The sequence below is a fragment of the Xenopus tropicalis genome, chromosome 2 (assembly GCF_000004195.4).
Source record: "Xenopus tropicalis strain Nigerian chromosome 2, UCB_Xtro_10.0, whole genome shotgun sequence".
NCBI classification, from domain to species: domain Eukaryota; kingdom Metazoa; phylum Chordata; class Amphibia; order Anura; family Pipidae; genus Xenopus; species Xenopus tropicalis.
In genome coordinates, this window is record NC_030678.2 from 76,818,846 (window position 1) to 76,828,445 (window position 9,600).

Sequence of the window (9,600 nt, forward strand, 5' to 3'; positions counted from 1 at the left end):
GACTGAGCTGGGGCTGTTTTGCAAAGAAGAATGGGCAAGGATTTCAGTCTCTAGATGTGCAAAGCTGGTAGAGACATACCCTAAAAGACTGGCAGCTGTAATTGCAGCAAAAGGTGGTTCTACAAAGTATTGACTCAGGGGGCTGAATAATTACGCACACCCCACTTTGCAGTTATTTATTTGTAAAAAATGTTTGGAATCATGTATGATTTTCCTTCCACTTCTCACGTGTACACCACTTTGTATTGGTCTTTCACGTGGAATTCCAATAAAATTGATTCATGTTTGTGGCTGTAATGTGACAAAATGTGGAAAAGTTCAAGGGGGGCAAATACTTTTGCAAGCCACTGTACATGATCTATTGTAAAAACAGCAGTTTTTGTTAAGCAGAAAGCTATAGTAAATACTATATCCACCCACACAGCAAATATTTTTGAAAATTCTAGTATGAATACTCATTAATTTGTTTTACAGTACACACACACATGTGAGTAATAAAATATATATTTATAATAAAATAAATACGTCTATTGGATATTCAACTTTGAACCAAACAGTGAAGATTTCAACACAGGTATTACAGAATGTAGACTTAAATACAAGAAAAATAGCATGCTTGTCTACAGAAAGATCATGGAACACTTTTGGGAAAGTATAAACAGGAAATTATGGTTTTTTTTTTTATAGAACAACAACTTAATAGCTAGTAAATGTTTTATGCAGCTTTCAGTTTAATGAAATGTAATCAATCAATGAAGACTGTACCATTTATCATTTATAATTAAAATATATTTAATACAATAAGATATTATGTTGGTATACAGTCTGTTGCAATTCTAACATGAATCACAGCAGTCACTATGAATCTCAGAAGCGGAGTGTTTGACCTTCAAGGCTTATCTAAAAATCTTGGCCTGTGAGTAGGAAGGGAAAACCATCTGTTTCAATACAAGTGACAAATCATGATGAGATGCAGTCTTTACCAGTATTCTCACTGCCAGGATACATGTGCAGTCCTAGTTGTGTGAAGAGCAATAAATTATATCCAGTCTCTCAGCAATATGGTCTTGATTATGACTAAATCCCATGACCTTCCTTTGGTTATCTGAATTGATGCCAGTGGTCTCCTCAGTAGAGTTTAAGAAGGACAAGAAGGGAGCCAGCCAGCACAGACCAGCACATAGCTGATGGAAAAGAAAATTTAGATTATATATTTTTGAAAACTAAACACAAATTTACAAGGCAACCATGAAATTCATGGTATGAAATCGCTGCATAGAGGACGGTAATAATTGTTTCCAGAAACAACAACATTGGTGTAGAAAGTAAATTCATTTCTATATAACAAAATCTTAATCTCTCTGAGCTCTTCTTGGAAATATTTTAGTCTCCCAGTATAAATAGTGTATAGTTTAGAATCAGGGACCTGGTGTTTGCTAGTTGCTTCTCCTCTTGGCTGAGCCACAGAAAGCATATTGACTTTTGACTTAACTCTTGATAATGTCTCTTCCATGATAATGTAATTCTCTCCTTGTGCCTTGTAACCTGTGAAAATGTATTTTTCTCTCTGTGCCTTGTAACCTGTGATAATGTATTTATCTCTGAAGGCAATGTCCGAGGGTTATTTAATCCAGCCTCTCCATTATAAGCCCTTCTGCTATGACCAAGCCTCCTGCCTCCTGTAATCTGAATCCTTGTCTCCTGGGATCCTGTGAGTCCATTCCTGCCTTGCCTATGTTCCCCTATATTTTGAATCCCCAATATTGACCCATGGTATGCTACTGGTTGTTTGATGGCCCTGTCCCTGTTTTTGGACCTGTTTTGCTTGAAACCTGCCCAAACCATTTGCCATTCTTGTAGCATACATCAGTTGTACTTTAGTATTGTGTAATAAAATCATAAAAATGAGTAGATATAAAAACACTAGTAATATTCTTACCTGATTGGGATGCAGAGCTATCTGTATAGTATTTGTCTAAAAAAACAAACAAGACATTTCAGATTAGAAATAAGTTGACCTGAAGTCATGTGACAGGAAGAATACAAGAACACAAGAAGAACACAAGAAGCAAAGGGGTCATCCAGGTATTACAGCATTCCACAGGGTACAGTAAAACAATTAGTCTGCACCTGCGACAGGTAACATTTGGCCTATTGGATACTGTGCAACTGCTGCAGTTTTAATTCTACAACACTGGAACACTGAAGGCCTCACCTCAGTCTACATCTTATGAACAGTAGCACCAGACAACTGAACACATACCTTGAAAATTCAGTGCAACCTCTAGTGTGCCTTCACTTCTACTAGCCTGGCGGCTCTGGGTACACTACAAAAAAATGACAGAATATCATCAAGTATGGGAACTTTAAGTTAGTAATGAATTGATTAGCTTGATCCTTAAGCATACAGACATTCCAGTCATGATCATACCATAACTTTTTTCCTTTTCACAAAGAATGTAAATTTTCACTAACTTACCCCAGTACATACTCCGCTTTTGTCACACAGTAGGACCTGGCACGTGACGTACACCAAAGGCTGACCTTGAAATGCAAATGAACTAATTTTGATTCTGGCTTCAAGAGACTGGCCATTTTCCTGTACTTCTGCAAAAACTCCTTCATTGGCTGGACATCTATTATAAAAAAAAAAAGGGTGCTAGAGTGAGAAAAGCATGGATACCTTTATTTGCTTCCCTACTACACTTATCACTTGATGGTGTGGAGATGGAGATGACTCTTCAGTGACTGCCTATTCCCTTTTCATTATAGCCCAGTTTTATTACTATAAATCCTCACTGCATTACATTCAATACAAATGTAACATTTGCAAAAAGTACCAATTACTAAAGAAAGAAAAAGAATATTTACCCTCCTTCCACAATCATAATTTTGTTGACATTGTTTAGGTCACCATCAGGAGTAGCAGCACAGGTCTCAACCCTGAGAACAAATGTGTTTCCATCCGCAGCTCCAGAAGTTACTCCTAGGAAAATGTCTGAGCCAGTTGTTACTTCATCATTAGACAGAATAGGCTTAGAATAGGCTTGGTCCCAGTAAGCAGTCATTGTGGTGGTAACTGAGCCCTGACCATTTACTGTAAGGTTGACTGAACTGTAAAGTAAATAGTTGTTTATTGTTACATACAATTCTTACATACAATTTTCTTTTCTTTCTAAAGTATAGGTATGTAAACATTGATCTCTTACCAAAAACAGAGGAGGGGACCAATAAATTATACCTGCTGAATGGTTGCTATAGGTGAAAATAACTGCTACTTTGTATCATTAGGTCTTAAGAACTGTAGCACACTTTTTTATATTGCATAACCATGGGTGTGTCTGGCCTCTGAGCCAGTAAACAGGGCAGTTCCTCCGATGCTGCCCCTCTCGGCCCCCTTCCGCACTTACCTTTACAGCACCAGTGGGGGCCGCATCACTAGTGTATATAGCACAATAGTGCTCTCTGAACTAGCAGAGCTTAATTACCATTTTAAAAAATGGAAATTTGTCTCTTAAAGTTACCAGGGGTGGCTTTTGCTGCCTCATGGTAGCAGCGCCCCTGTACATAACTACAGGCTTTAATGGTAGTTTAGCTACATCTGGAAAGTCCCAGGATAGGCATCCTTATTCAAATTTATTGAAACTCACCTCATCACAGCATGTAAAGCTGAGTCCAGGTTGATTTGCATGGAAAGATTGTAGGAACAAGTAAAGCTGACTTTGTATATGTTCAAAGAACCAATAACAAGGATATTTGTATAAGATACTTTGGTGGCATCAATCTAAAAGTAAACAAGATCACACAGATATGCTGTCAATAAATCATTGCAATGTCCATAAATTCTGAACATCTTATGCGAGATGGATAGTATGGATATTTATTAAGGGACTGAACGTAAGCCAGTTAGTAATGTAGTGATAGACTAAAGGGCATATTCATAAAATAAAAAGGCACAGAAATACACCAAACATCTTTCATGGTACAATGTATAAAACCCCATGTATTTATTAAGCTGTGAAATGGTTGCACATGTATGAGTAGGTAGAGGTAGAGATGCCAAATGTTTCCCCTGATTTCAATGGTTTAATTCAGTGATCACCAACCAGTGGCTCGTGAGTAACATGTTTCTCGCCAACCCTTTGGATGTTGCTCCCAGTGGCCTCAAAGCAGGTGCTTATTTTTGAATTTCTGGTTAGGAGGCAAGTTTTAGTTGAATAAAAACCCAGGGTAATTGCCAAACAGAGCCTTCTGCAGGCTTCCAGTCAACATAGGTGCTATCAAATAGTCAATTATAGCTCTCATTGGCACCTCCAGGAACTTTTTTAATGCTTGTGTTGCTCTCCAAAACTTTTTCCATTTGAATGTGGCTCACTGGTATAAAAGGTTGGGGATCCCTGTTTTAATCAATCCAGGTCTAGGGTCGTGTAAAATTATGATATACAGTGTTTGTTGTAAAAAAAAATTAAAAAACGCCCCTTTATTAATGATGTTTTCTGCAGTCTCAATGCACACAGTTAATAAATGTGTGATGACAACAAAGGAGCATTCTAAAGGTAAACCATTTTACACACCTTTATAAACAAGCCTCCAAGTGTAGAGAATCTGTCTAGCTAGTGTATTTTTTTCTGTAGTTAAAAAAGTTACTTATAAAATATTTACCATCAACATGTTTCCACACCAGTTGGACTGTGTTAAGGCCTGGATACTGTTCATTGTCTTGCCATTAATAACTTCAGTGTATGTGTTTGTGCAGGGATCAGTATTGTTGCTGAGATGTAAGCTATCATATCCAAGGAATGCCATAAGGCACTTACTCAGCGAGACAACCATTGTACCACTGTTACATTTCACTGTTGGAGAGAGGGAACTAGAAGCTATAAAAAAAAAAAAAAAAAAACAAGGATAACTTAGGTTACACTTCACCAAAAAAAAATTTTTTTTGACCCAAAATTAAGCCTTCCCCTGAATGATACCTGATATCAGTTAGACAGTAGACCATGTTCACCACAGATCAAAACCAGAAAATACAGAGTAGGTAATAGAGTAGGTAATACCTTTTATTAGCTAACTTAGTAGATTATAAAATACAAGCTTTCAGGGCTGCTTAGGTCCCTGCTTCTGGCATGGTATCAATCAGACAGGCTGGAAGATCTTGATTGCTGTACATTTGGATGCAGTTCTCTCTGCACCAAATATTATCTCTTCATTGGTTTAAAGGTGGGAATACACATTACAATCCGCTGGTTTCGCTGATCTTCTAGCAATATGCCCACCTATTCCAGGCTAAATCAAATTAAAACAGCGGGCACAGGTGCGAGGACTGCATCAACGAGCCAATGAGGTTCCCGGTTTGACAGAAAATCAAACCTGCCCTATCACAATCTGCCCATTTTAGGCTTGATGTCAGTTGGGTATGCCCGTCAGGGTACCCATATACTGGCCGAATCAGTCTGAAGGCCCCAATTGGCAGCTAAAATCTTCCTCTGTATGGCCACCTTAAGACCAGATCAACCCACTCTGAGTGGCTAAATTGGGTAAAGATGTGTTGCTTTGTGCAAAACCGTACAGTATTCATATGTGGGTAAAATAATAGTTGTTAATGGACCATATACTGAAACCTTTTTCTTCTATAAATAATCCACCAAATCAGTAGAACAGTATGTTAGATTTATGATATGCTGAGTCTGTTTGCCTATGCCATTGCAAGGGAGAAATGACCAATGTTCTTTCAATTTATGCAACTGGTCAGAGAACACAAGCAACCAATTAACTGGTCCAATAGGAAAAAGGTAGGCAAAGCCTGGACGTGATGTTGTAAGAATATAGTTCTCGGTGTGCGAGGTTTAAAATAGGCCACGCCCATCCCATCTCCTCAGAAAACTGATTACAGAGACGGAAGAAGGACTGATGTAACAGGTATAAAAAGTAGCTTTTACAGAGGAAATGGATTTTCTGAAACACTGAGAGCATTGTTGGTTGTTTAAAGGTGTTGTTCACCTTTGAGTTTACTGTTAATATGATGTAGAGAGTGATATTCTAACACAATTTGCAATTGGTCTTCATTTTTTATTATTCGTAGTTTCAGTTTGGAGTATCAGCAGCTATTTGGTTGCTAGGGTCCAAGTGGTTTGGATGAGAGACTGGTATATGAATAGGAGAGGGGCTGAATAGAAAAGAAAATTACAAAAAAATAACAATAAAAATAAAACTGTAGCCTCGCAGAGCAATGGTTTTTTTACTGCTGGGTTCAGTGACCCCCCCTTTAAAAACTGCAAAGAGTTGGAAAAAGAAGAAGGCAAATACTTAAAAAAAAACCCATAACACATAAATAATGAAGAGCAATTGAAAAGTTGCTTAAAACTGGCCATTACACACTAAAAGTTAACTTAAATGTGAACCACCTCTTTAATGGCTTTTTCTACCAGTGCACATATCTACTGTACATCTCTCCATATCTAGCAGCAATAAGGATTTTTTCTTTAGTTGTTCTTGCAAGTCAGTCTGCCTGTCACATTAATTCACATTACTAGGTTAACTACTTCATACTGTAATATGCTCTTTTATTTGTATACCTGTTTACTTTTAGTGTATATTTCAAATGACAATAACTTTACAACTTCCCATAAATATAAATAGACAAGACTTACTTAATCCTGTATATGAAGCACTATTACAGGTACAGGTTGCTGTATTATTCACAGTGGCGCACACTTCATCGCTCTGACATGCAGGGTAACATGCTGGTGTGGCTGTAATGGATACCATTATAATTAGCTGCAATCATTTTAAGGAATCTATATCATAGTCACAATAGCCATGGCCTGCAAAATACCCTCACCCTTTAGCATCAAAAATGGAACAACTTACTTGTGCAGCAGCTGAGAGCTGAGGACCAGTAATATCCTGTGAGGCAACATGTGTTATCTGCTGCATCACAATCAGCAGCAGTCGTGGCCATGCATTCCCTTTGGTCAGTACTGCACTGGCAGGGATTTCCAAAGGAACATACACCGCCACATGTGTTGCAAGGAGGTGGATCTGTGCCAGCTGCAGATAAAGAAACAAGAATGTTATATGTTAGATGTCGAATTACTGCTCATGCGAGTCTACTTTACTAATTGAATTCACAGATAATAGACTATTTGAATATTTAGCACATGAATTTATCACAGATTTATCAAATGGATTTATTACTTTTTGATTTACAGCCTCCCACTGACAGCAGAAACTTTATCTAGTCAGTTAAACAAGCTATAAAATGCCAAGGCTGTGGGGTTGCAGGTTTCTTCACTAATTGGAATTTACAACTATTCACAATTCTTATTGCTAAAGATAGTCAGTAGGTTTGGCCAGGCTCGGATTTGTGGCATCAAAGGCCTGGACCGAGGGTGGCACAAACTTAGGGGCGGCATGCCGCCCTGCCGCAGCAAAATTTATAAATTTTGCTCCCATACGAAGCAATGGGGACCTCTCCCCATGGGGGCGGCCTCGGGGTCAAAGCGTCTGAACCCACTGAAAGCTAAACTACACATGAGATAGAAAAATGATGTGATCCGATTTGCATTACAGCTGTTGGGATCATATTTTTAAGATCCTACAAAATCTCATACTGTTGTGTGCAAGATTTTTTAGGTCAGATACAATCTGACCCACGAAATCTGATCAAAATCTCCTCAGTAGTTTAGCCCCAAAGCAACAGTTACTGTAAAGGTGTGCTTGAGGCACAACCTTTTCAATTTTAAACATGATGAATGAGCAATTTTTTTTTTGGTACAAAGGCACAGTGGTCTCCCTGGCAGGGCCGTTTTCTCTTTAGTTCGCCCAGAGGTCAATAGATGCCTACAATAATTTGTTTTAATATAGTTTTCCAAAATGAATATGTATGAACACTGGGACTCTCTAGAAAAGTTCCTTGGGTGGAACACCGATAGCCAGGCTCTTCCCCACCCTATTGGGAACCCTGGAAAAAATTTAATTACTATCCCATAACAGGAAATACCTGGGGTAGATCTGCCCATTGATCCACCTTAATCAATGAACTCCTAGTACTCAAACATAATTTATATGTATGGGAAGATGCTAGAATATTGCCAGAATCTATTTACAGGCCTGGATTTGTGGGTAGACCACAAAGGCCCAGGCTTAGGGTGAATTGGGGTGCACCCACAAAGGGGTGTGGAGGGGCAGAGGGGCTAGGGGCGCACATAAAATTCAGCCCTGTCTGTTTACAGATCTTCCTGCCTTGTTACACTATGCATACAGTATAAATATATATATGTTGATCATAGTAATCTACAGTTATTGAAGGATGAGCTAAAGAAAGCCAGTTACTTACCATAACAGCTTTGTGCAACACCTATAGAAAGAGAATATTTTCACAGGATTAATAGGCAGCTGCAACCCATATCCAATTTAAATTAAAGTGGCATTTTTACAGTTTACATTTTAACTTATGCCAGTGTTCTCAAGTGCATTCCATTATTATTATCTGTTATTTATATACCCCCCAGCACATTTACAAATATTATACATCATGAAGTATGGGAGATTACTTGGAGTACCTGAGTGAAATCCACATAGACACAGGGAAAATATGAAATGGAACTCAGGACCCCAGCACTGAAAGGTAGTAGTGCTACCCATTGTACTACCATCCTGCCCAACTAAAACAGTGTGAATGCGTATATTGAAATGGAAAATGATGTATTGGGTAATATCTAACAAGTTTATTTAAATTGTTTAGAGCTTAAATATTGAATGATTTACCAATTGGGTATATATTGCTTCCAGCATTGTGCTACAAAATGAAGAACTTGGAATGCACGGAAATCTAGATTATTAGAACACGGAAGCTCTGACACCAGTGCAACTAGTGCATCAGAATGCAATAATCATCCCTATAGCATCAGTTTATATGACAGAACAGCCTCATTTTCTGCTTGATAATTTGTGACAACCCCTAAGCTTAGCTTTCCAACAGCTGCTCAGCACACTGAACATTTGAGTGTCACTGAATTCTAACAAAATCCAAGATAGGGAGCTCCTGTGACAGCTTTGAAGGTCTGAATCATTACTACAATAGAGATGCTGAACCTTTAGGCTGGTGCAATAAGTCCTGTATGTAAATATGGCATTTCTACCCATATTCATTTTTAGGGCTTAGTTCTCCTTTAAATACTTTGCCATAACAAAATAATAGAATCCTTAATTTTTAAACATTTAGTGGTTTGCATTCAGAAAGTCTGGTATGGTTCGTATAAAGGCAGTAATGATAACTGAGATAAAATAAAAAAGGAGGTGTAGAAATAGAATTACACTCACCTCTCTCTACAAGCAATGTAGTCAGGCCTAATACATAGAGAAAATTCATTTTTTGCTGGCTGTATCCTCTTTTAGCATCCAATAGTGACAGTGACAGGTATATTGCCCTTGCTTTATAAAACCACCAAAGTAATGGGAGGGACTTTACTAACAGAACAATATGGGGAGTTGGTTGCCCATGAATGAAGTTATGTTGTAAAATTTGAGAGACCTTAAACATAGGTAGGTGTGCTGTGTTTGTGGGACTGTTAGTCTTAATACAAACATTACATTTTA

General features: G+C 38.1%; 1 protein-coding gene across 1 annotated transcript; it reads right to left on the minus strand.

The window, feature by feature from the left end:
• Positions 1–774: 774 nt before the first annotated feature.
• On the minus strand, positions 775–9,393 carry LOC116408688 (pancreatic secretory granule membrane major glycoprotein GP2-like). Its single transcript, XM_031896356.1, has 11 exons — positions 9,325–9,393; positions 8,339–8,359; positions 6,871–7,050; positions 6,651–6,752; positions 4,663–4,877; positions 3,651–3,784; positions 2,872–3,114; positions 2,480–2,636; positions 2,264–2,327; positions 1,940–1,975; positions 775–1,184 (listed from the first exon to the last, which is right to left on the minus strand). The coding sequence occupies exons 1-11, from the start codon at positions 9,371–9,373 to the stop codon at positions 1,129–1,131; spliced, it is 1,257 nt and encodes a 418-aa protein (XP_031752216.1). The 5' UTR covers positions 9,374–9,393; the 3' UTR covers positions 775–1,128.
• Positions 9,394–9,600: the final 207 nt, after the last annotated feature.